The sequence below is a fragment of the Manihot esculenta genome, chromosome 13, assembly GCF_001659605.2.
Source record: "Manihot esculenta cultivar AM560-2 chromosome 13, M.esculenta_v8, whole genome shotgun sequence".
In the NCBI taxonomy this organism is placed as follows: Eukaryota; Viridiplantae; Streptophyta; class Magnoliopsida; order Malpighiales; family Euphorbiaceae; genus Manihot; species Manihot esculenta.
In genome coordinates, this window is record NC_035173.2 from 3,200,958 (window position 1) to 3,225,187 (window position 24,230).

The following is a 24,230-nucleotide window of genomic DNA, read 5'->3' on the forward strand; positions in this document are numbered from 1 at the left end:
ATAAAATTAGAAAATTCAAACTATAAAAGTGAAAAAACAAAAATTATTGAATATTTTTATACAATAAATCTAAAAGAAAAACTAAGAATTTAATAGCCGTCAAGCTTGTCCTATCTATCCGCTATAATTGAAGGGGTGAAAAGTAAAAAACCATCAAATAATGGACCAATATGTAATAATGAATTTTTTCCCTAAACCTTGGCGCGCTGTCTCGTGTCAGAATTTTCTGCTGCTTGTCTATAAATACCATCCATGCATTGACCTTCTCTTCATCTCTCTCGCTCAAGACTCACAAGAACGGCCCGCATTTTAAGGATATCATTTCTCTCCTCTTTACCTGCCTTAATCGTCTTTCCACTCTTTCCCCCTCCATTTTCTTTTTCTTTCCCTCACTTTCTCTCCTTCCAAACATGGTCTCTACATCCTTCAAATTACCAACTCCCTTCCCCTTCCCCTTTCCAAAGCTCTCAATACACAATAATCCTAACCCTAAAGGTCATACAAATATAGTTAAATTCTCTATGTTAAACCTCAATTCGTCAATTTTTAAGTTTGTTCGTAAAAGGATTAACATTTCACTTTCTTCTGCTGCGGTTATCCATGCACCGGTGGTAACCGCCACCAGAGCTGAGGTCGCTGGCGATAGGATTAAACGTCTCGTTTCTGAATTTGAGTCTCTTAAGGAGCCCATCGACCGCGTCAAGCGGCTTTTGGATTACGCAGCCCGGCTCCCACCGTTTGATGAGTCGGCTCGCTTGCCGGAAAATCGAGTCATGGGGTGCACGACTCAGGTGTGGCTGGAAGTGAGAATGGACGTAAATGGGAGAATGAGATTTAAAGCCGATAGCGACTCTGAGATTACTAAAGGTTTTATTTCGTGTTTGATTTGGTTGCTCGACGGCGCGGAGCCAGGTGAGGTGGTGGCGGTGAAGTCGGAGGATTTGGCAGCGATGAATGTGGGCTTGTATGGTAAGGCCCAATCGAGAGTGAATACGTGGCATAATGTGTTGATCAGTATGCAGAATAGGACCAAAGCTTTGGCTGCGGAGCGAAAGGAGTTGCCTCTGGAGCCGCTTCCGTCCCTAGTTGTTACCGCCGACGCAATGGGTGGTACTGGAACTTTTTCCGAACCCCAGGTAGGTAGAAATTTCTCATTACTGTTCTTAGTTTTCTTTATTTGCCCTCTTTTTTCCCTCTTAGCAGTCACACATATCGTAAATTGTTACTTAATTTTATTATTTTCCTCCATGGACTTGGTTACGTCAATGTTCAATTCTATGCAATATTGCTGACATGGTGCTTTTTGCGACAAAAAATTAGAATTTATTTATTTAGTTGTTCTTCTTTTCAACTAAATGCCAAATAAATAGTCAATATTCATGTTTTAATTGCAACAGATCAATAAATTGCTAAAACCTCAGGAAGTTCCTTAAATTTAATTTATAAAATAAAATTATTCTTAATTAGGGTTAGTTGCTTTTTAGTCACTGATTTGTGTCAAAATTAATAGATGTGACCTTTATTGTAAAAAGTCAACAGTTTTGTCCTTGTGTTCTGATCAAGTTCAATTCAATGTCCCTCTGTCCGCATTTCCGCCACTTCTCTGTTACTTGGATGAGAAATAGCCATAATGCTCTTGACTTTGCAGTGAACCAACCATCCTTAACCAAGCAAAAAAAACAAGCTTAGTTGGCATATTTCAATTTGGTCTTCAAGAGACCATTGAATTTGCAGTAATCAAGAAAGAGAGTTAGAATAGAAAATTCTAGCCAAATAAACATTTGTATAGTTTTCCTGTGTCTCAAGCTTGTAAATAGCAGCCTGAAAATGGGAGTGCAAGAAATTGACCCTTTGTTGAATTGAGCTTACCACCGGGTTTTCGATTTTATGCGACTGATTAAGAGCTTCTCTCGCTGCCACCATCATCGGCACCATTTGTGCCCAATCAGCAACTAATCAAAGATTGAAGTTGGATCTATTCTTGATCCTCTCCGCATTACCATTGTCGTGTGGCTTCTCCTTCATCTCCTAGCAATGCTAGATATACAATAACCAAACCCCTCCGTGTTAACCACTCGTTCTAGTTCAAATAATCCCAACCTATGCTTCCTTGTTTCCCCCTTGCATTTGCTGACTCCATCCCTTATTCATTGCTCAACTCAAACCATTTTCTTTATTGAACCCCCAAATAATCAAAATCATATGATAATCCTAGAATCCAATTTTACCAACAATCATAAGTAACAAACTTAAACTAGTTATTTATTTATTCATCTTCGTCAAGTACTCAACAAAGATTAATCAAATCACAAAGATCAATTAAACCAACAAATCGATTGAACATGCTGCAGTAGCAAAGTCTGGAATTCCATGTGGAGGGAAAGTCTCAATGGTGGAAGAAGTAGTGGTGATGATGGTGGTGAGAGCAGGCCTGGAGGACTGGTGTGTGACCTCTTTGTGTAGTTGCTGAGGAGAAAGCTTTGTTCTTTAAGAAAGAGAAGAAATGGATGAGTCAAGCTGAGAAAAATTAAATGGAGGAGGAACAAATTGGGGACATTTTATTGGGATTTAATGGAGAAATCAAGCTGGTAAGACCTATTTGATTAATGGATTTTGGTGGAAATTGGAATTATTAGATGAAGAAGAATTAAAGGGTATCCTCTCACTCTTTGCATCAATCTTAAAACTCGTTGAAGCTGCAAATCCAACTTGATGCTGCATCGGAGGCTGTAGTGGTGGTGGTCAGTTTCCTCTTGAGATGAGAGCCTGGTGGTTCTGTCATAGAGAAAGAAGGGAAAGAGTGGAGTATGACAGTGGTGGTGAGGCTGCAGAGTGTGATGGGCGTATTTAGGAATTCAAAAATATTTTTCTCTTTTTATTGTTGATGTAATAAATTATATAGATAGAGAGACCTTGAATTTGATGGAATTGAAATACAAGGACAAAATTGTTGACTTTTTAAAAATAGAATTCTATATTTTTTTAATTTTGGAAAAAACCTACGGATTAATGAGTAATTTACTCTTTTAATTATGTTTAGTTATTTACTCGATAAAGCTTCCCATCAATCAATCAATGATTTAGGTCGTTTGCATCTGTGGATGGAAATTTGAATCTGCTGTCTATTCATCTGTGAAGCCGAGAGGCCCCCACCTCTCTTTGCATTTGGGAGCTAAAAGTGAATTTTTGTAGTATTTATCCTTATAATTGGATGCGTTTCATACACTTGAAGCTTGCTTCTTCGGGAAAAACTACAGTTCTTGGATAGGACCAGTCAATGTCCTCTGATCCATATACCCTGTATACTCTTTACAGCCTTCTCTAGTATCCTATTATTGTAAAACTTTTATGAATTTCTGTGAACAAGTGATTTAGTGTATGCATACTCCTTTTCACCGTCTTTCTTTATAGCTGTTTATTCATTTTTATCTCTTGTTGAAAGAGATTATTGGAGAATCAGTTTTTTTATTTGTGGTAGAAAATTGACAAAACCACATTTTATTGGCTTGTTTCTATTTATTGTAAAATGAATTCTTTATTTAAGTTAAACGGAATTGAATTCTTTCACTTATCATATTTCTAAACATAAGAAATGATAGAAAAGAGAGCAATTGAATTGAATGCTTGCAAACTTTTATATTCCAAACAGGGGGTGATGACTGCATATTGGGTTAGGTATCTGCCTTTACTCAAGGAGTCTACTAAATTAGGTTAAGAACTACATTGTGTTTCCTCCATTTTGGAGACAACTTTAAAGCATCCCATACATTTTCAAATTATTTATTATAAATTAGGTTAAGAACTACATTATGTTTCAACCATTTTGGAGGCAACTTTAAAGCATCCCATACATTTTCAAATTATTTACTTTAAGTTTTTTGCTTAGTGACATTATAAAATGCGGGTTACCAAGGAAAATGGAATTGGGAAGTAGATTATAGAATGGGGAGGCATGCAAAACCTAATAATTGTGGCCTTCTTTTCTCTGGGATGAAGGTCTGTATTTAGTTAACTCTTTTTCACTCTTCAAGTATGCAGATCCCTTTGCGTCCCCTTTTTGTCCTTCTGTGACTTGTACAAGCATAATGGTTACAGTGAGATTCTTGCCATCGCTTCCAACCTGAGATTTATTTTCCTCATGGTTTAATTACAAGGAGATACTTCCTCCCGGTCAATTTTAATTCACAAACTGGAGCTCAAATACTGCATTGTGAACATCATTATACTATTTCACTTGTATATGGAGCCTCTAATTAGGCACTACCTAATTCCTATGCTGGTTATCGAATGTCTTCAACCAGGAGGAGCATTGTGCTATTCGCATCGCCTCTCCGGACATGAGGTCCTAGAAAACATAAAGGACATATACTTTGTTGCCTCCCTAGTGGCTAATTTTGAAGTTTCTGGAGGGATGTTTTCCTCGGTAAGTGAAGCAAAAAGAAAAGGAATGGAACTGGTGACATCCGCCATAAGATATTATATTTACTTGGGCAAAAGGTTCACGATGCCTTTGATGAAAATCTTGATAATCACCTTCCAGTTGTGTTGGAAACCGAGATATGAATGATACTTAAATTGTTAAAGTGCTTATAGATTGTTAAATTCCATTGAATCCTATTCCCGGACAGCAAATATAAGCACTGAATTATCTTTTCAGTTCCATCAGCAAATCATTGTTAAGGAATCTATCCAAGGGACTAATTGTAGTTTAGTGATTTTAAAAGACCATTTTGTTCCCAAGGGATGGGCTGTGGGTATTTCATCCGTCAAGCCCATGTCCATGTATGAAGGTATATGTGTTTTCTCTTTCTTTGGGAAAAGAAAATTTTAGTCTAAAAAAATGTATGCATTAGTAGTTGACCTTGGGCGTTGATATACAAATGCGGAGTGAAAAGTGTCTTCAACTGTAAGAGACTTTGGGTGTGTGATTTCAAGCTTCATTTGCCTGAGTCACTGATGTCATGTATTGCAATTTTCAAATTCTATCCGCATCAAGATAGTTCACATTTTCATTTCATTACTTTGGCAGGTTAGCTATATTCATTTCAGCATGTCAGATGAATTCTGTAAGCTCACATCTGGAAGCCTGTCACCAACTTCTTGATGAAGAAAATATTTTTTCATAGCTTGAATATAGGAAAGTCAAGACCCATACACCAACTTGGGAGTTGGAAGACCAGCAAAAAGTGTTGGGTGGGTATAAGCAATTCTCTACACAAGACACTTACAGGTTTGTTTCTTCAAATGCAAGAACATCTCAGTCTCATAAATTTGAAGACCCAACTTAGATTATTCAGCTTTCTATAACTCGCAAATTTTCTGGTTCTGCGGCTCACAAATTTTCTGGATTCGCTTTTGCAGTTATAACTTGCGTGCAAGAACCTCTTTTGGATATCAAAGGGAATGGATTTCTTGGCGAACCAAGTCAAGTCGAGTATTGAGTTGGGAATTGTCAATGGATGTTTATTGATTTGCCTGAGACCTGGACTTCTAATGCAACTGTTGCTTCTATAGCAAAATTAGATTAAAGCCTGAGTATTTGTACTCTTTTGGCAGACTAAACTGCACACTTGCTAGTTATTTCCATCTGTTTTCCTCACAATTGTTATAGCAGCCTTTCTATTTTGTAGTACAAGGTAAATGATCTTATATATAATGTTATAATCTACCATATTTATGGATCAAAATTCCCTCTTTTACATTCTTGTGAAGCTTATATGTGAGAGTACAAGTACCTGCAGCCACCAATATTATAGCCTTTAATGGAGCTTATTGAACACTGTCCTGCAAACTTCATATGTGAAGGTAAAGAACTGTGGCTTGTACACAAGGATCTGTGGATGTGCCAAAGCCTGGATGGGTGAGTGAAAGAAGAATGGAACATACAAGAGTTGACCAGAAATCTTAACAGTTCCCATTGGCAACAACTGAATTGAATTTGAAGTTGATTGGTGAATTGGGAAATAAACTCATTCACTTGAGAGCTTACCAAACATGTATTGTGGACGAAACCCTTCAAGGGGAAAAAATATGGTAAGGCCTAACGTGTATGCAGCATACAATACATTAGACCTGGCCGGTTGTTCAAATTGAAGGAAGGGAATGAAGTGAACTGAATGGGCTCTAGGTTTTTTTTTTTGAGGGATTTGATCCATATAGTCTAAGAATTTCTTTTCCTGTTTGACTTCAATCAAAATTAAAACTTTCTTTTTTGTAAATGAAAACTAAAACTGAAATTTAATTTTGCTGTTAAAGCATTCAACAGATAGTTTGACTTATAAGAAGGGCAAATTAATTCAAACGTTTTGATGAACTCACTATTATATTTCAAAATTTTAATTTTAAATAATTAAATTAAAATTTTAAAATTTATAATGATTTTATTCATGAACCAAATTAATTTTAACCAAAATATGAGATTGCTATCCTGTCATCCTACTTAACATTTTTATTATAATTTAATTTATATTTTATTCAAATAATCTAAATGAATAATAATTAAAAAAATGGATAAAAAAGGTTAATTTGGAGAAAAAAACAGTTAAGTGGAGATACATAATTTTTTTTAACTCTAATTTGGTCAAGGATAGTGTAGTGGATCATTTGTGTATTTTGATAATTATATTCTTAATTTTTAAGATTTGAATATTATAATATAAATATAAATTTATCAAAATATTTAATTTATTTTATTTGATAAATAAAAAGGTTTAGATATAAATATAAAATTATAAAAGAATTTGAATTATTTCATTTAAAATATAAAAAATAATAAAATAAGTCTGGTCGAATGATATGTAAAATTTTTAAATTCTAATCAATATAAATAAAATTTAAAAGTTTAGTTTAATTTTTTTACAAATTAAAGTTTACAATATAAATATAAATTCATAAAAATATTTGAATTATTTGATTTAATAGATGTAACAAAATCATTTATAGAAATAAATTAAGCAAATTACCTTAGGGACTAGATTTTACTTATCATTTGAATTTATATTCACTAGTTCACAAATAGATTATTTTATGTAATACCCATTTCACTTAAATAATAACAAATTAAAATATAAATTTATTATTCCATAAAATAATATTATCCATTTAAAATTAAAACAAAAATATAAAATAACTGCTATAATCCTATTTTATTTATGTCATTTTGTGAACCAAATTAGAGTTAAATCCTCACTTTTTTTAAAACAAACATTCATTTAAATCCTCACCTTATTCATTAATTTTTTTTAATTTTATATAATTCTAATATCATATCATTTTTTTATATATAAAAAAGGGTAAATTACTGAATTTGAAAGGTCTTTTAATTAGTGTGTTAATTGAATTTGAAAGTTCTATTAATTGAATTAGTATGTTTTTTAATTAATGTTTTAAAATCTTAATTAATTAATTTTAATATTTTAAGATTATATATTTTGAAGATTTTAAATTATATAAATAAAGCTCATTGCTGAATGAATTCCTTTTAGATTTCCAAATAAGGCAAAATTATACCATTTTAGCAATTAACATAGTCAGATGAGCATGCTGTTTTAGCAATTAATTCAAGGTTTAATTATAAATTTTTTAAAATTCTGGATTTTATTGCTAATATACTGTAATTTATAATTTATATAATATTTATAAATTTTGTTAAAAATTCATTATATGTATAAAAAAATAAAATTTTAAAAAATATATTGTTTAATAAAAAGTATTTATTTTGAGTATTATTTTACTAATACCAAAATTTTAAAAACTGTATTATAATTTATTACTTTTTCAGTTTCATAATTTTTATTTTTTTTATTATTTTAAAATTATTGTTCACTTTTATTTTTTACACTATAATAACATATAAATTAATTATTATAATTTTATTTAATTTTATCTTATTTTCAATAAATTTTTTAATTACAGTTGTTGTTTTTCTTTGTGCTTGCGGGGTTTTTTATGGTTGGACAATAGGGAGAAATTTTTGCCTCAAAAATTCTAGTTCGTCATTTGATAGTTTTGAAAGAAGAGGTGAATTAGGATTCTTCTTAACAGTTTTTATACCGTTCTTTCAACTTTTAATATTTCATTTCTTTTGAATCTTTATTAATAAAAAAGTATTAAATTCAAAATTTTATATTTTTATTATGATGGTGGAAAGCGAAGATAGTAAGATTGTTGAGAGGAAGCTCACGCCACCAAGATAGATCGGTAAGGCACGAATGAGTTCACCATAAAGTCTTGTTCCTCCATTTGTGGATTTTCTTGTGGGCTTCTCCTTTTGTGCATATTCCTTAATGGATGGTCCATTCTTTTTGTGACTAGCTGGTTCAGTTTTCTTTAATTCCCAATACTCTTTTTGACTTGAAAATATTATGAAAATAAGTTTTTTGATAATCGATATTGTAGAAGTAGTTTAGCTCGAGTTTGCTTGAGTAGGATATCCTACTCTTAAGTTTAGTTTTAGAATTTGATTGATGGGCCTCTACACTTTGAATTAAATTAGACCTCTTTATAATGAATTAGACTTTTTTTTTTTATCAAAAGGTAAAAAATATTGCATTAAATAGAAAGGTCCAAGATTGATGTTAATACAAACATACAACAAGTATTAAAATTCAAATAAATAGAAACTAAAGCAAACTCAATCCTAATAACCAACACTTAATTCAAATCTGATCCGTGTGGGAAAACCCTAATGACAAAGATCTCTTCCTCTAAACAGCCAGCCAAGAAAGCAGATAACAGGGTTGGTCACTGATTCTCCGTTAGCAGAAGTTAAAAAGTCATAATAAATATATTGAAATTCAAAGAATAGGGAGGTGACATGCAACCCACCAAAACCCAAGTAAAAGCAAATCTAGTTACAACAAAGTCCTCATCGTCTCTCCCTTGAAACCATTGGCCGCCCATGAAACAGACCATTGCATGGCCGTTAGGCCTTTTAAAATACTTAGGCTAGGCCTCTAACGCATTGTTTTCCACTTTTAATGCTTAATGAAATATTACCCGGAGAAAAAAAAAATTCAAAGGTTTTCTTGATTTGAAAAAAAAATTCATAGATTTTAGTTCACTGTTGGCAAAAAGGGCATCTCAAAAAGGGAAATGAAAAGGTTGAAGATCCTGACCGTCAATCGCAATTTCCACGTAAGCGGGCCCCACCATCACACACAGCCCTCCACCCATCCAACTGGCAGGATCCACAACCACCCTCATCACCAGCGCGTGAAGCTAACTCTCACAGCCTTCTATCGGCTTCTATTTATCCTTCTTAAAAACTGCATTAGCTGTTTTATTTAATAATTTTCTCTGGCTTGCCAAAAAAAAAAAAAAAAAAAAAAAAAAGCAAAACCAAAACCAACGCTTGCACACAATAACAACTGTGACCTTCCCTCCCCTTTCTTCTTCGCATGTTCTTGGAGCTCCGGCTCCCTTAACGGAGCTGCAGCTCATTGCCCATCCAGAATCTCTGTATTCTCCGATTACGGCTCTAAAGATCTCTTCATTCCTCGTTTTGCTTTGTCAGATCGTTTAATTTAATTCTCTGATTTCTTGTTAACCAATGTCTAAGGCGTGGGGCACCATCGGCGACTGGGCTGCCGATGTCGAACGGGAAGAACAGGAAGCCGCGGCTGCAGCAGCTTCCGGCGGAGCGTCCGCCGAGTCTCAGAACTTCCCCAGCCTCAGAGAGGCTGTCAGTGCCAAGCCTAAGAAGAAGAAAATGTCTCTCAACGAGTTCCACACCTCCTCCGGGGGCTTAGGTGGTGGTCGCGCTCTAGAATCTAAAGGATTAACTACTGATGAGATGCTTCGTCTTCCTACTGGTCCGAAAGAACGTTCCGCTGAGGAAATGCAGTATGGCCGTCTTGGTGGTGGGTTTTCCAATTATGGGCGTACAGGTCCACCTCCTGGTCGTACGCGTGACCGCGATGACAACGATGGGTCTTGGGGAGGTGGTAGAAGGCAGTATGGTGGAATTGATGAAGAGCGAAGGGGTCCACCCCCTAGGGTTTCAGACTATGATCAGCCTTCGCGAGCTGATGAGGTTGATAACTGGGCAATGACGAAAAAACCACTCCAGTCATTTGATTCTGGCCACCAAAATCGTTATGGTACGCTTGGTGGTGGTGTGGGAGGTGGTTCTAGGGCTGATGAGGTTGACAATTGGGGCAGTGCTAAAAGACCACTTACTACTACTAGATCTTCTACTTTTGGTTCGGGATTTCGGGATTCCGGCCGTGAGCCTGATCGCTGGACAAGAGGAGGAAATCGTGAGCCAGACCGGGAGAGGCCTAGATTGGTTTTACATCCGCCGAAAGCTGATTTAGATGCCAATGAGTCGGTTAAAACAATTAAGCCAAATCCATTTGGGGCAGCTAGGCCAAGAGAAGAGGTGTTGGCGGAGAAGGGGTTGGATTGGAAAAAGCTTGATATAGAGATAGAATCTAAGAAGACGAGCTCACACTCAAGCAGACCCACCAGTTCACATTCGAGCAGGCCTTCAAGTGCTCATTCAGCCAGGTCAGAGGGGTCAGGAATGCAGCAGGGATTAGAGAATGTGGCATTGAAGCCAAGACCGAGAGTGAATCCTTTTGGGGAGGCAAAGCCTAGGGAAGTGTTGTTGGAGGAAAGAGGTCAAGATTGGCGGAAGATTGATCTTGAATTGGAGCATCGCAGTGTTGACAGGTCTGTATTCTGTAAGGTTTTCGATCCACTTACAATGTATGCTTGTGCAAATCATTTAGAAATCGATGTTGATGCCTTCTGTTGCATTGGATGCAACTAGATGGTCTGGCAATGCTTAAATGCTTAGCGTACTTCCTATCAAATTATCATTGAAATGGTAGTTTCATTGTCTTTTCAATATTTTTTTTAGGGGTTATAGCTCTTATAACCATTAATGATTATATAAGTATATAACGATAGTTTGAGGTCCATTGAGATGATTTAGGATGTAAAATGATACAATGGATAAATTGCTTTAACCTATCTATTGTAATATTAATTGTTGGATTTTTTTTCTCTTTTAGCTCTACTTGGAGAACCTTTTTAGCACAATAGTGTATTGGTTACTCTTATATTGATTATTAGATCTAGGGATGTTTGTGAGCCTTTCTTGTATAAGTTATCTAGGAGACAATGTGAATTAGGTTTCTGTTTTAGTAAGCAATGAGGAGAATGCTTCCGTTTTGCTGCTGTTTAACTCATTGCTTGCATTTAATGAATACACTGTACAATTTTATACCTTGTTCTTAACTTCTTTATGCGTTCATTTAAAACAAATGTTGAAGAACCCTAATCAATTTTATACCTTGGTCCTTATAGTTCTTAGAGGCAATTAAAATGTACCTCACTTTAGAAAAATAGAACTAGTTGATCCTTCTGTTTCTGCTTGTTTTCAAGGAAAAGTTGAAAATGCCCTTGTTTAAAATTTAAGTAATATTGGGACTTAAAATCCCTAAAACCTAAAAAATTGATTTCAGTCTCCTCATTTTGCTCTCCCAGTTTCACTCAATCCCTCAATATTGTGGCCCCTCTCACTATAGTGGCACCTATAATTGGCAGCCGATGAACAACAATTGTCAAGAGTAATCTCGGCTCGCTCAAGTTTCTTTTTTTGATGAAAAACATCCAAAAATATGAGTAAAGTAATTTCATTGATTGTGCCTAGAGAAAAAAGAGTCTCAAGCACATTTTAACAATTTGCAGGACATTAATTATAGATGGAATTCACCAAATATAAACCCATTCCACCCAATTCTGACTAGGGAAATTCAGGGGAACATGAGATTATTAGCTTTAATCATCATCCATTTCTTCAAGTGCAGTCCTAATAGCAGCCTTGGCTGCCTCTAGGAGTTCATCCGGAATCTTCTGATGCAGCCTATTTGATTCATCACAAAACTAACTTGTTTCCAATTCAAAGGCCTTGTCCTTCACTTCATCATGCACCTTGTATGATTTTTGCTACTTCAATAACTCCTTCTCTGCATGTCATTTGACAAAGCTTCAATTGATTCATTGGAGAAGGGAAAGAAAGCTTGTAAGTGGAACTATTGCTACCAGCAAAACCATAATAAAGGTGGGTGAAAAGAGTAGAATTTATTGAGGATAAAGGGAGGTTGGAACTTGAACCATAGTAGGCAGCTCTGATCCAAGATGACGAGGAAGATTAAGAGGGCAAAGATTTTGGTGGTCATGGAAGTGGAAAGAAGATAGTTGTGCTTCAGCTTGATCAACATATGGAATCTCAATTTGTTGTTTTCATAATTTATGAGCAAACAACTAGGGTAATAAAGGGTGTTAGATATTGGGGTTATTTTTGGAATTATAAGGATTTCTTTCTCCTTTTACTAACTATTCTTTACTTTGACTAACGAAAAGCTTAACATAAGGATCAACTAGTTCTATTTTCCTAAAGCGAGGTACATTTTAATTGTCTCTAAGAATTATAAGGACCAAGTGGTGAATTTTCTTAAAATCCAAAGACCTTATAATAAATTTTCCTTATATGTGCCATTCTGAACTGTTAACCAAAGAGCTCTGTGCAGCATTGTGAGGTTATTAATTTAATATGAATGTACAAAGATATGATCTCCTAATCTTTCTGTGTTTTCTAAGTGTTTAGTTATGACCAAGTTGCTTGCTACTAGATTTTTAGTTGAAATTTTTTTGAGTCCTTTATTCATCTGGGCTCTTGATGATTTTAACATTGAAGTGCTATCCAACATTGGCCCTTCTCTCTCTCTCTCTCTGAGCTCACTACTAGTTACTCCTGTGGTCTAAGTGTTCATCACGTCATCTTCACTTGAGCTATGTTTATGATCTCAATTTAATGCAACTTCATCTGGTTTTGTCTGTACCATGTTATGTATGGACCTCGTTAATCTTCACTCCACAAGTCCCAATACTTACCAAGAGAAAATAAGCATAATTGTTACTAAGTTTACTTTCATCACTGCCTTTTTCCTTTAAGCACCTTGCTGGTGCTGTTTAGTTGTTAATATCCTCGAGTGCTTCTCTATTTTGGTCTATTATGACTAGTTGCTTCCATTGTTTGTAGGTGCTTTCTAATAAGTGTTACTTCTATCTCTTTGCTGATAACACACTGCCTGTCATTTTCTATATGCGACTTGTATGCTCCTTTTATTTTGGCTTTCTAATTATACAAATTGTTTGCAGAGCTCAAACAGAGGAGGAGAAGTTGTTGAGAGAAGAAATAGAGCATTTAAAGGAGCACCAGAAAGAACTTACAGTCAAAGGTAATAGGGAATCGCTGCAAGGGCCCAGTCAAGACCAATCAAATGTGCAAGATATTATATCTCAGAAGGAAAAGGAATTAGAACAGCTCATCCGGGACTTGGATGACAAAGTTCGATTTGGGCAGAAAGCCACTGACAGGCCAGGTTCTGGGGCAGGCCGGTCTGCTAGTTTTTCTGAGAGACCGCATTCTCAATCTGGTTCTTTTGATGAATCTAGAAGTACAGAACACATGGATAGGCCTCGGTCGCGTGGCAAACCAGATATATGGACAAGACCCGGTGATGACAGAAGAGCATTTCAAGGTGGCAGGGAAAGAGGATTTGTTGGTAGCAGAGACTTTGACAGGTAAAAACGTGTTGCTTTTTCTTTTTCCTGTATTTATGTTCTTTCCTTTTATTCTAGTTTGGATAGCCTGTTGTCATACTTTCATCTTTGGACCTTGTGAATGATACAGTGGACAATGGGGAAGCATACCTATATAATCATCATAAATCTGTGCTAGGCGTTCGGACTTCGGATACAATATCCTGGATCAACATATAAATTGCACTTTCTTTATTACTTGTCCTAATATAAACAAAAAAAGATTTATCTATTCTTCTTCTTCTCCCCGCCTCCTATCTCTCTCTTTGCCCCTTTTTTTTTGTGTCTTGGGTTGGGGGGGGGGATTCCAGCTCTCCACCCTTGTATCTGGAACATCAAAATTCTCTTATCAATGAGGGAGTTTTTAACACTTGGAGTCCATTCCAGAACTTCAGATCACTTCAACCCTTAGGCTCAAGGCCATAAAGTACTGGTAACTGCCAAGTTCAAGGACGAGCTGGTTATTACCTCCAAGTCAATCTCTATTGGACTCTTTTTTTCCAAGGCAAAATGCCTTATTTGGACCTTAAATATCAAATAGTTAAATAAGCCCCCAAACAAAATTGAGAGTCCCTTCAATTTTTAAAATCGACCAAATAAACTCTTTCTAGCTTAATTAAGTTTAAACTGTTCCTTTTCATTTGAAAATAAAAAAAATGACAACACATATGCATTCTTCTTCTTCCTTCACCTTTTTTTTACTTGCTCATCCATTCCTTCTTAACCTTCCTTGAGTCCCTGGATCCAACATTGTCACCTGCAAGTTGTATGCTGTCACCAGTAGAGGTCTAGGCCATCTGAACGAGCTATAAGGAACCATTCAGTGAGTCAGTGCCACTATGAGAGATTGCCAATATTAGTGAAGCCAATGCAAATGGTGGATGATAGTGAATGTTGTGGAGAGGGAAAAGGAATTGTGGGAAGGTGTATTATCTGCATGGACAACAATGACTATTGTTGCTCCCCAAAGGATCACATTCCTTGCAGTGCCCAACTAATCTAACTTCCCAATCATTCCTTTTCTCAACCCGTTTCCTTTCAAACTTTCACGCTTAAACAAAGTTCTCTCTCAATTGTTCTTCATCACTCCATGCAAGCGTGTCCAAATATATTCATCATTAAAGATTTCTGAAGTTGGATTGGTTTTGATGCCCACACTTGTTTGATGGAAGGTTTGGTGGAATCTTTTACCATGGCCTGTGTTGATTTTAAGATATTCTAGTTTCGGTACTGTTGGAATTATTCTATTGGAATTTTGGAGCCTTGTTGGTTAAATGATGTGTTTGATTCATAGTTTAATCATTGCATGTGGGTTCTTCTGCTTGGACTTTGGATTAGGAATTTTTTTTTTTTGAATTTGCTTATTTTCCAGCTTCTCTCTCCTATTTCTCTACTCAGTTCATCACTGCATTCCAAAACCCTTATTTCTGTAGATACTGAATTTGGTGATGATGAAGAAAAGAAGGAACAAGAGGAGAAGTGAGAAGCGGGAGGAGGAAAACAGTTTTCATTTTGTTTTAGTTTCTAGATTGTAAATAACTAAGATTTTTAAACAGTTTTCATTTTGTTTTTGTTTTTAGATTGTAAATAATTAAGATTTTTAATCGATTAAAGTATAAAATTTATTTTTTTGTTCATTATTAACTTATTTTATTATTTTTAAAACATTGTTAAATTTAGCCTTGTTTGGCTGAAATTGAGTTGAGATTTTGGCTTACTTAACTGTCAAGTTTGTTTAGGGGTTTATTTGACTATTTTATATTGGGTTAAGACTTTAAGGGCTTAAAAGGCCTTTTGCTTCCTTTTTTTTTTTACTTTTTCTTTTTTAAAATATAATCATTTCATGAAATTCTGAAATTTGTTTGTTTGCTTAGGTTGGAATTACTTTTTCTTTTTTTGTTCATCATTTCACAACCCCCCCCCCCCCCCCCCCCAAGCAGTCATGTGCCAGACCAGTGCTGTCTCAAACAGGCCCATTTCATGCCTATATAAACCTTTGTTTGATTTTTGTATTTTTTTTAATATTTATGTGCAGATGCATTTGGAGTTGGTGCATAGTTATGTTGTTAAAACCTAACCTTTTTCTTAATGGATGATATGCCTTTTTAGGTTGTTCATGTACGTTAAAATTATCTTTACTAAGTGTACAATTTGGCTGCCTTAAATTATTGATTTATTTATTTATTTCACTGCATGCACATTCTGAACAATTATAGTTGTTAGACTAGAATCTCTAATGCTGTTTGTCTTTTGGTAGGCCAAGGTCAAGGGAGAGATGGTGATTGACTGAACTGTAGATTCATTGAGTTCCTCTCTTCAGCTTTTGATGACAAGAACCAAATAATATTTTGCCTCAATCTTTTTCTTTTAATCAATTGTTCTCTTGTTTTTGCTCTGGTAAATGGAGCTAGGATAATTGAGTACCTGCACTGGGAACGCTTGGATTATTATATTGTTGCATTTTCAAACTATGTAAAATTGCATTTTCCCCCCTTTCTTTGTTCTGTTTTGAAACAAGGCTGTATTAATTGGTAGGGACTCAAAATTTAAATGAACAATTGAACACCATGGACTTGCTAGTTTTTTATTATTATCTTTTTTATATGATCATCTCGAGGGTTACAGAGTTATGCTGATTCTCCCTGTCGTGTTACAAAGGAAAAGCTACTTGATGCAGTTTATTTGCTATTTCTCTCATCTTAAATTCGTCCCATGCTTGTGGTTGAGGTGCCTTCCTTCTAACTACTACCACATTTAAGTCCTATTTCGAGTTGATTTCTTTCTTTTTGAGCAGATTTTCACTTGAGAAATGAGTAGTGCTGTTGTTTTGGGGAGACAATAATAATAGTGGATGTCGGAACAAGAAAGGTTAAACTTTGTTCAAATGCTAATTCTCCAAATATGCTGTATATCTACAAATGTGATTCCATTGCAACTTTATGTTGAGCAGTCCTCATCTGCATTGTCTAGTTTGATATCACTTTTCATGAACCTGGTTGGTCATGTGTAAAAATATTCTATAATTACAACTCATTCGTTACAGATTATAGTGATGATCCAGTGGATTCTATCTGAAGACAAGTTTTAGGGTTCTTGTTGTGTGTATACCATGAGATGAGACTACGCCTGCTGAATTTAGACAAGTCTTTTTTATTTTATTTTATTTTTAATTATTTTGAACTGAGTTTTATTTTTCTAAGAAAAAAAGTTAACGGTGAAATAATGTATTTACCATCATTTTATGCTAGTTAGGTTTATTTTTGTGTTTTTGTTATAATATTGGGTTTGTACAAAAAGTTAAAAAGTTTAAATATAATATTAAAAATTTTAATTATAATCGTGATTAACTTTAAATTTATAGATTTTTTATTTAATTTAATAAATTATTTATAATTATAATAAATTTAAAAATTAAAAATTTTATAATTTAAAATTAAAAAAATTTAATTATAATTATAATTATACGTCAAGTTCTGATCTTTTCCAACCTTGAAAAAAAAAAGTTACATCTTTTCCAGGGAATGGTGGGAGGTTATCCAAGCTAAGGACAGTTTGGGGACAAATTAAATCAGATTAAAAGAAAAGAAATCAACCAACGGGGTGGGTAAGACTTTGACATAAAACCCTACTCATCCTACTCATGTCTCATCTTTCTCATTGGTTACAACAAAGACAAGCGTCAGTTTGATAGAGAGTTGTCTGTACCAAAACACTGTCTATTAATAGTTTTAATATGTAAATTTACTCAAAAAATAATTTCAATATATAAATAATATTATTTTTATATTTAATTAAAATTTATCAATAAATTTAACATGCACATGGATATTAACAGCACTTTTAAAATTATCATTAAAAAAATAATTTTATTAAATATATTAATTATAAAATATTAAAAATAATTTAAAATAATATTTAATATAATTTAATTTAAAAATAATAAAATAATTTTTTAAAATATTTTTTAATTATTCTTTTTAACTTTTAAATATAATATTAATTTATTATTTTTTAAATTATATTAATATTTAGAGTAAATTTAAAAAAATAAAAAATAAATAATTTATTAAAAAATTTTATATTTTTATTATAATTCTATCCTAAATTTTTAAATTATTATTAATTTTATATATGCTGATGTGATATTTATATAGCAAGTGATGTCACAATTTAACTAAATTAAATATAATTAAAATAATTTTAAAAATTTAATTTTTAATTAATAAAAATATATATATATGGTAGTTACAACAAAATTAAAATATATGTTATTTTTGTCATTAAGTCTTTTATTTTTAAAAAATCTATTTAATTAATATGCTAATAAACAAAAAAATTAGTAGAAGGAATTTGTATGTTTTTGTAAATTCATCGATGTTTTTCACATGAGTAAAAGTACTAATAAAAGTATAGTAATTTCTTAAATTTACCTTACAATTGAATATCTAAAACTAAATACAGCTATTAATTACTATATTTATTGATCTTCATCAATTAGTAAATTATTCTTTATAATTAAAAAAGTAATCAATTAATGTTATTGCAAACAATATAATTGTCATTATTATTAAATTAATTACTTTTTTTAAATCTAATTACTTAAAAACTAAAACTATATATATATATATATATGCACTCACAATTTAGTCTGAAGTAAATTAGAAATTTCATATTCTGCTCCTCTAATTTTCGATTCTTATTTAATATATATATATATATATATATATATATATTTTTAAATTAAAAACTAAATTATTATAATGCATCTAATTATAAATTCGATGATAATACATCTAATTATGATTAAATTACATATTAAAAAAATAGAATTAATATGTAAATTTTATTAAATTATACTTCATCTCCTGTAAATTATGCAAACCAATTTTCTGTTTGCTTGATCAATAGTTTGAAGGGAAAATTTCCCCTTCTACTGTGAGGGAAAAGAAAAGGTTCCCTCGCGTCTAAAAATGTCCAGGCAAAGCCGGGTTTCATTTTCAAATCCGGATCTGATTTGAACTCTGCCCGAATAACATCACCTGGGTACCATCCAGCAGGCGAATCACCTGCCCAGTGAGTGGGTGTTCTCTTTTGTTGTCAACATCACTCGTTTGATGAAAGTTCTCTGAGAGGGAGAACCATTAGTAACTTATTTTCATGAACTGGTCTACACGCACTAGCATCATCAGCAGAAGATGGAAGGCTCCATGGGGGCTAAAACACACTCTTCAGGCAGTGGCAATAGCACTTTCTCTAGCACTTGCATTCTCAGTTTTTATGGTGAGGAAACGCGGAAACATTCTTGATCGCTCAAATCTTTGCCACTTCCCTGCTATATTCAACTTCGGCGATTCTAATTCCGATACCGGCGGTAAATCCGCTGCGTTTCATCGACGTCCTTATCCTAATGGCTACTCTTTCTTCAATAAGCCATCTGGGCGTTACTGCGATGGGCGTGACATCATTGATTTCATCGGTTAGTGAATCACTTTGGATTTGATCTGGGATCTACCTTCTGCTAGTTTCAAGAGTGAAGTTTATTTCTATATTGTTTTTGTTGATTTTGTTTGCAAAGCTTTGCAGCTGAGAAGTTGGAGTTACCATACTTGGGTGCTTACTTAGATTCAATTGGGACAAATTTTCAGCATGGAGCAAATTTTGCTACTGGAGGATCTACAATACAACCAATGGATACTAGAATGTTTGAAGGTGGTTTTAGCCCCATTTCTCTTGACATACAGCTTTTGCAGTTTGCACAATTCAAGGAACGAACTCTTGAGCTATATAATGAAGGTAGGATAAATCGTTGGATGACAAAAAATAGAAACTCAATTAACATTATTTTTTAATTGAATTGGTAATCATATTACTAATCTTCTAGTTATAAGTTTGTGGATTCTTGTTTTTCAGGTAGAAGCTCTTACATTATGAGTAGGCTCCCAAGACCTGAGGATTTCTCTAAGGCACTATACACATTAGATATAGGACAGAATGATCTTCATGCTGGAATTAAGTCAATGACTGAGAAGCAAATGCTGGAATCTATACCCAGTATAATTATTCATTTTGCTCATGCAGTGGAGGTAACTTCAATTTGCCTGTCTACTGTATTATATGTTCATTTTTGGTCCTTAGGAGAGAAAAATGTGCTTGATTTAGACCTCACAAAACGGAAATTAAGCATATGCAGCTGTTTCAATTTTGGGCATTTGATGCAACATTTTCTGAAGAATATCTGTGGCAATGCTGTCCATATTGTTTATTTGCTAGTAACTACTTTGTATTGTATTTTGCTTGCTTCTATTGCTTGACTTCCAATGTCTACTGACTATGTTTAAATATAAATTATTGTGGAGAAAGAAAACAAAAATGTCTACGGTAAACTCCTTAATCCACTTAGTCATCTTTATTTATTATTGTTATTCAGGGAGGCATGATTCGACAATGATGAAGAAGCTTATGTTCTGTGGTTTATTGTTGCAGAATCTATATCAACTAGGAGCAAGAATATTTTGGATACACAATACTGGTCCTATTGGTTGCCTTCCCTATTCTGTTATATATTATCCTCCAAAGCCTGCGAATAAGGACCAAAATGGTTGTGTTAAGTCCCACAATGAAATTGCCCAAGAATTTAACAGACAGCTGAAAGATAAGGTGTCCCAGCTTAGGAAGCAACTCCCAGATGCAGTACTTACTTATACTGATATCTATACAGCCAAGTATTCATTAATTTCTGAAGCAAAGAAGCAGGGTAAACTTCAATTTTATGTTAATTGTTTTTATTTTATCGATTACAAGCTTCCTTTCAAATTCATATTCATTTCTTTATCTTTAAACACTTCTGTATTGGTTCTGCAGGGTTTCCTGATCCACTTGGATATTGTTGTGGACATTATGGGGATTACAGTGTTCCATGTGGGGGAAAGACAATGGTGAATGGAACAGAAATTTCTGGGGATCCATGCAGCAAACCCGAACTTTATATTAGTTGGGATGCCATACATTATTCTCAGGCTGCAAATCAGATTGTAGCTAACAGGATTCTGGATGGTTTCCTGTCAGACCCTCCAACTCCCATTGTTGAAGCATGTCACAAGCCTGTTCCTTTGCCAAATTGAGCATGGATCATAACTTTCATGCGACTGGAAACTAGCTCTACATATTCCTTTGTTTTGATCGGTGTAATCATTCTGACAAATTCTGGGTTCTTCCTTTTCTACTTGATCAACTTCAGGTTTTTCTTTGGTACATATTCAACAAATCTAATGTTCATGTTGTAAAGAAATGGATCAATATTGGATTATTTTACTGAAATACTATTAACTGGAGCAAGCAACTGTAAAACTTTTTGTAGATCAGAAGTTCAGAGGCCATAAGGGAGTTGCTCTTTGAATGTCTAGGAAGTCGGGATAAAGTGTCAAACAAACTAACTGAATACTTTAATTTTTTGAAAATTTAAAGTTTTTGAATTAATTTACCCCAATTAAATAAGAACTTAAAAGACGCATTACGGCTATGAATTTTAAAGAATTGAGTTATTGAAAAAGAAAGTGAAATTTTAAAAAATATTTACCAAAAAAATAAAATGAGATGCTGAAATTTCAAACTGTGTAAAACAGGCATAGAAGGGAAGCATCAAAATTGCAAAAACCACCAGCTGCCACATACATCCAAAAATAGCTGAAATCAATTGGACCCCGTTCGCCAAAAAACAAAAAAAAGGGACCCGACCGTTGCCAAACTAAACAAAGAGAAACAGAAATCTAGGCAAGGCAGATAAAGCAAAAGCCATTCCTGAACATCCCAGGAGCTCATCAATCCCTAGTTTAATTTCTCATTCTTTATCCCCTCAAAAAAAATCTCTTTCTTTATTATTCTCTCTCTGGTCTCAATGGAGTCTGGGCGGTTGAGACATGTGTTAGGTTTGCTTTTCTTGGTATTGATGATGGCATCAGCCTCAGGATCTTCATGTGAGTTTCCTGCCATATTCAACTTTGGGGACTCAAATTCTGACACAGGTGGGCTCTCTGCAGCATTTGGACAAGCCCCTTTTCCCAATGGGCAGACTTTCTTCCACCATCCTGCTGGTCGCTACTCCGATGGCCGTCTCATGAGTGATTTCATAGGTATCCATTGAAACAGTTAAAAGGCTTGTGTTAATTCATTGCTGCTTGAAGTACAGTCATAGACGTGAAGTATTTTGGTCTGATGGTGTTAATTTTCAGCTGAGAGCCTGGAATTGCCATATCTGAGTGCATATCTGAACTCGGTGGGTTCGAACTTTAGCCATGGAGCCAATTTTGCCACAGCTGGATCAACCATAAGACCTCAAAACACCACCATGCATCAAAGTGGGTATAGTCCCATTTCATTAGATATACAATTGGTTCAATACTCAGACTTCTACAAAAGATCCCAGGAGTACCATAATCAAGGTACATTGGTTTCATCTCTCTCTTCTTCAATTTTGTTCAGTAACTTTTGGACAAAAGAATTGAGATTGATCATATTCATGTGGGTTTGTGGAATGATCTACTATCACAGGAGGTGTGTTTGAGACATTGTTGCCTAAGGCAGATTATTTCTCAAAGGCTTTGTATACCTTTGACATTGGTCAGAACGACCTCACTGCTGGTTACAAGCTCAATTTGACAACTGAACAAATAAAAGCATCAGTCCCTGATATGCTTGCCCAATTCTCCAATGCTGTTAAGGTAAATCCCATTTGGTTATAAAATATTACTCATATGTAGCTGGTAGGCTGATAGTTTAGGGAGCTATACCAAGTCAATTTAGGTAGTTTATTAGGTCTTATTTGTTTGGGTTAATTTAACTCAATAACTTCAAGTTTCCAGCGAGTTAACATATTCAACTTGTTTGATTGGGTTTTTCTGTTACAACTTACTTATCAGAGCAAGTTATTTTCTGAAAAGTGAACTTTCCAAGAAGTAAGATCTTTCCAAAAAATAAGATTTCAAAGTGTAGTAAGTGAGAAAGTTTCGAGTCTACACTGATACAAGAAAGATAAGAATTATCTCTCATTATGTATTTACCTGTGATTTGATGAGTTGCAGGCTGTGTATGCTGAAGGAGGAAGATCATTTTGGATACATAACACAGGCCCAGTGGGCTGCCTGCCCTACTCTTTAGACAGGTTTCTAGTAACAGCAGCCCAAATAGATAAATATGGGTGTGCTAGCTCATTCAATAAGGTGTCTCTATACTTCAACCAGGAACTGAAAAAATCAGTGGTTGAACTCAGGAAAGAGCTTCCTCTGGCTGCCATTACTTATGTTGATATCTATTCTGTCAAGTACACTCTAATCACTCAAGCCAAAAAATTTGGTAAGTGGCTTCCCACATCCCAAAATACTCGGTTCAATCAGCAGTTCAATGATCTGGGCAACTGTTTGAATGTATTTATCGCATAGTTTAATAATGTAAATATCTATTTGTAGGTTTCACTGAGCCTTTTGTTGCTTGTTGTGGTCATGGTGGCAAGTATAATTACAATAGTTTTGCAAGATGTGGTGCCAAGAAGGTTGTGAATGGAAAGGAAGTGATCATAGCCAGCTCTTGCAAAGATCAGTCAGTTAAGATAATTTGGGATGGAATTCATTACACAGAGGCAGCTAACAGGTGGATTTTCCAACAAATTGTGAATGGTTCATTCTCAGATCCACCAATTCCATTAAAAATGGCCTGTGACATAATGTCACATTGATTTTCTTGCATTTTTTTTTTCTTTCTCCTTCATTGTACATTCTAATGATTGGGCCCCAAAACCCCATCAAATCAAAATCTTCAAGATCCACTTCCATTCTTTGCTTTTGTGTGTTTAATACAAGTTTTTTGAACCACCAACAACCAAAAAGAAAAAATTTTAGTTCCAAATTAATTAGAATTGATCATATGAATCTTTTTGACACTTTAACTCAGTTAAACACCAAGTTTGTATCAATATCCAGAATATAAAGATATATTATTATCAAAATAATTTTAAACAATCTTAAGCACATATGGCACACTTTTATCTTAGATTGATAAAAAGTAATATCTTTTGTCATAAAAAACTAAAAATTCATTGAAAGCTTAATTAGAAAAAGAAGGTTCTTTGTTTTACGAACTGATCTCACTTTATATCAGGAATTCTAAAACTTATCAGTTGAGTATGAGACTTTTCTGTGTCAACCTTCATTGAAAATGGCCTATCAAAAGAATGGACCATTCATTCATTTGGATGTTCGAACTTTCAACCTTGAGTTGTTTTAGATTAAACAACTTTTGAAAAGCTGATGGAAGAGAGAAACAGCTTTTCAGTTGTTGCACACATATAGCCATAGTTATTGGCGACTTTTTTCTACAGCAGCTTTTTTCACATAATATCTAAACAGTTTGATTTTATTAAATAAGATGACGTTTTAAATAAGTGATTTTAAAATAGAAATCAACTAGAAGTTTTATGAATATTTAAGGACCTGACAGTAATTATTATTATTTTTTTTTATGTGCAAGCATATCGTGTTCTCCTTGTCGTTCTATGGGACGTGAGAGGGTGGTTGTCATGGACCATCTACTACCTTTTCATATCCTTTTTCTTTTTGCACGGCTGA

General features: G+C 34.2%; 4 protein-coding genes across 7 annotated transcripts; all 4 read left to right on the forward strand.

Annotated features, from left to right (window-relative positions):
- The first annotated feature begins 262 nt into the window (after positions 1–262).
- On the forward strand, positions 263–6,301 carry LOC110630380 (sufE-like protein 2, chloroplastic). Of its 4 annotated transcripts, XM_021777847.2 has the most exons (4): positions 263–1,140; positions 4,302–4,423; positions 5,030–5,230; positions 5,362–6,301. In XM_021777847.2, exons 1-3 carry the CDS (start codon positions 411–413, stop codon positions 5,102–5,104), a joined length of 927 nt encoding a protein of 308 aa, XP_021633539.1. In that variant the 5' UTR covers positions 263–410; the 3' UTR covers positions 5,105–5,230; positions 5,362–6,301. The 4 variants fall into 4 exon arrangements, with proteins under 4 accessions (XP_021633539.1, XP_021633542.1, XP_021633538.1 ...); XM_021777850.2 differs by lacking the exon at positions 5,362–6,301 and having other exon boundaries at positions 263–1,136; positions 5,030–5,165; XM_021777848.2 differs by lacking the exon at positions 4,302–4,423 and having other exon boundaries at positions 264–1,136.
- A 2,982-nt stretch (positions 6,302–9,283) lies between these two features.
- On the forward strand, positions 9,284–16,250 carry LOC110629099 (eukaryotic translation initiation factor 4B2). Its single transcript, XM_021775978.2, has 3 exons — positions 9,284–10,674; positions 13,171–13,596; positions 15,872–16,250. Exons 1-3 carry the CDS (start codon positions 9,551–9,553, stop codon positions 15,894–15,896), a joined length of 1,575 nt encoding a protein of 524 aa, XP_021631670.1. The 5' UTR covers positions 9,284–9,550; the 3' UTR covers positions 15,897–16,250.
- Positions 16,251–18,623: 2,373 nt separating this feature from the next.
- LOC110629100 (GDSL esterase/lipase At5g14450) lies at positions 18,624–20,867 on the forward strand. Its single transcript, XM_021775980.2, has 5 exons — positions 18,624–19,090; positions 19,198–19,407; positions 19,525–19,697; positions 20,098–20,368; positions 20,476–20,867. Exons 1-5 carry the CDS (start codon positions 18,772–18,774, stop codon positions 20,733–20,735), a joined length of 1,233 nt encoding a protein of 410 aa, XP_021631672.1. The 5' UTR covers positions 18,624–18,771; the 3' UTR covers positions 20,736–20,867.
- Positions 20,868–21,097: 230 nt separating this feature from the next.
- LOC110629102 (GDSL esterase/lipase At3g26430) lies at positions 21,098–23,440 on the forward strand. Its single transcript, XM_021775981.2, has 5 exons — positions 21,098–21,743; positions 21,843–22,052; positions 22,162–22,331; positions 22,692–22,962; positions 23,076–23,440. Exons 1-5 carry the CDS (start codon positions 21,509–21,511, stop codon positions 23,339–23,341), a joined length of 1,152 nt encoding a protein of 383 aa, XP_021631673.1. The 5' UTR covers positions 21,098–21,508; the 3' UTR covers positions 23,342–23,440.
- Positions 23,441–24,230: the final 790 nt, after the last annotated feature.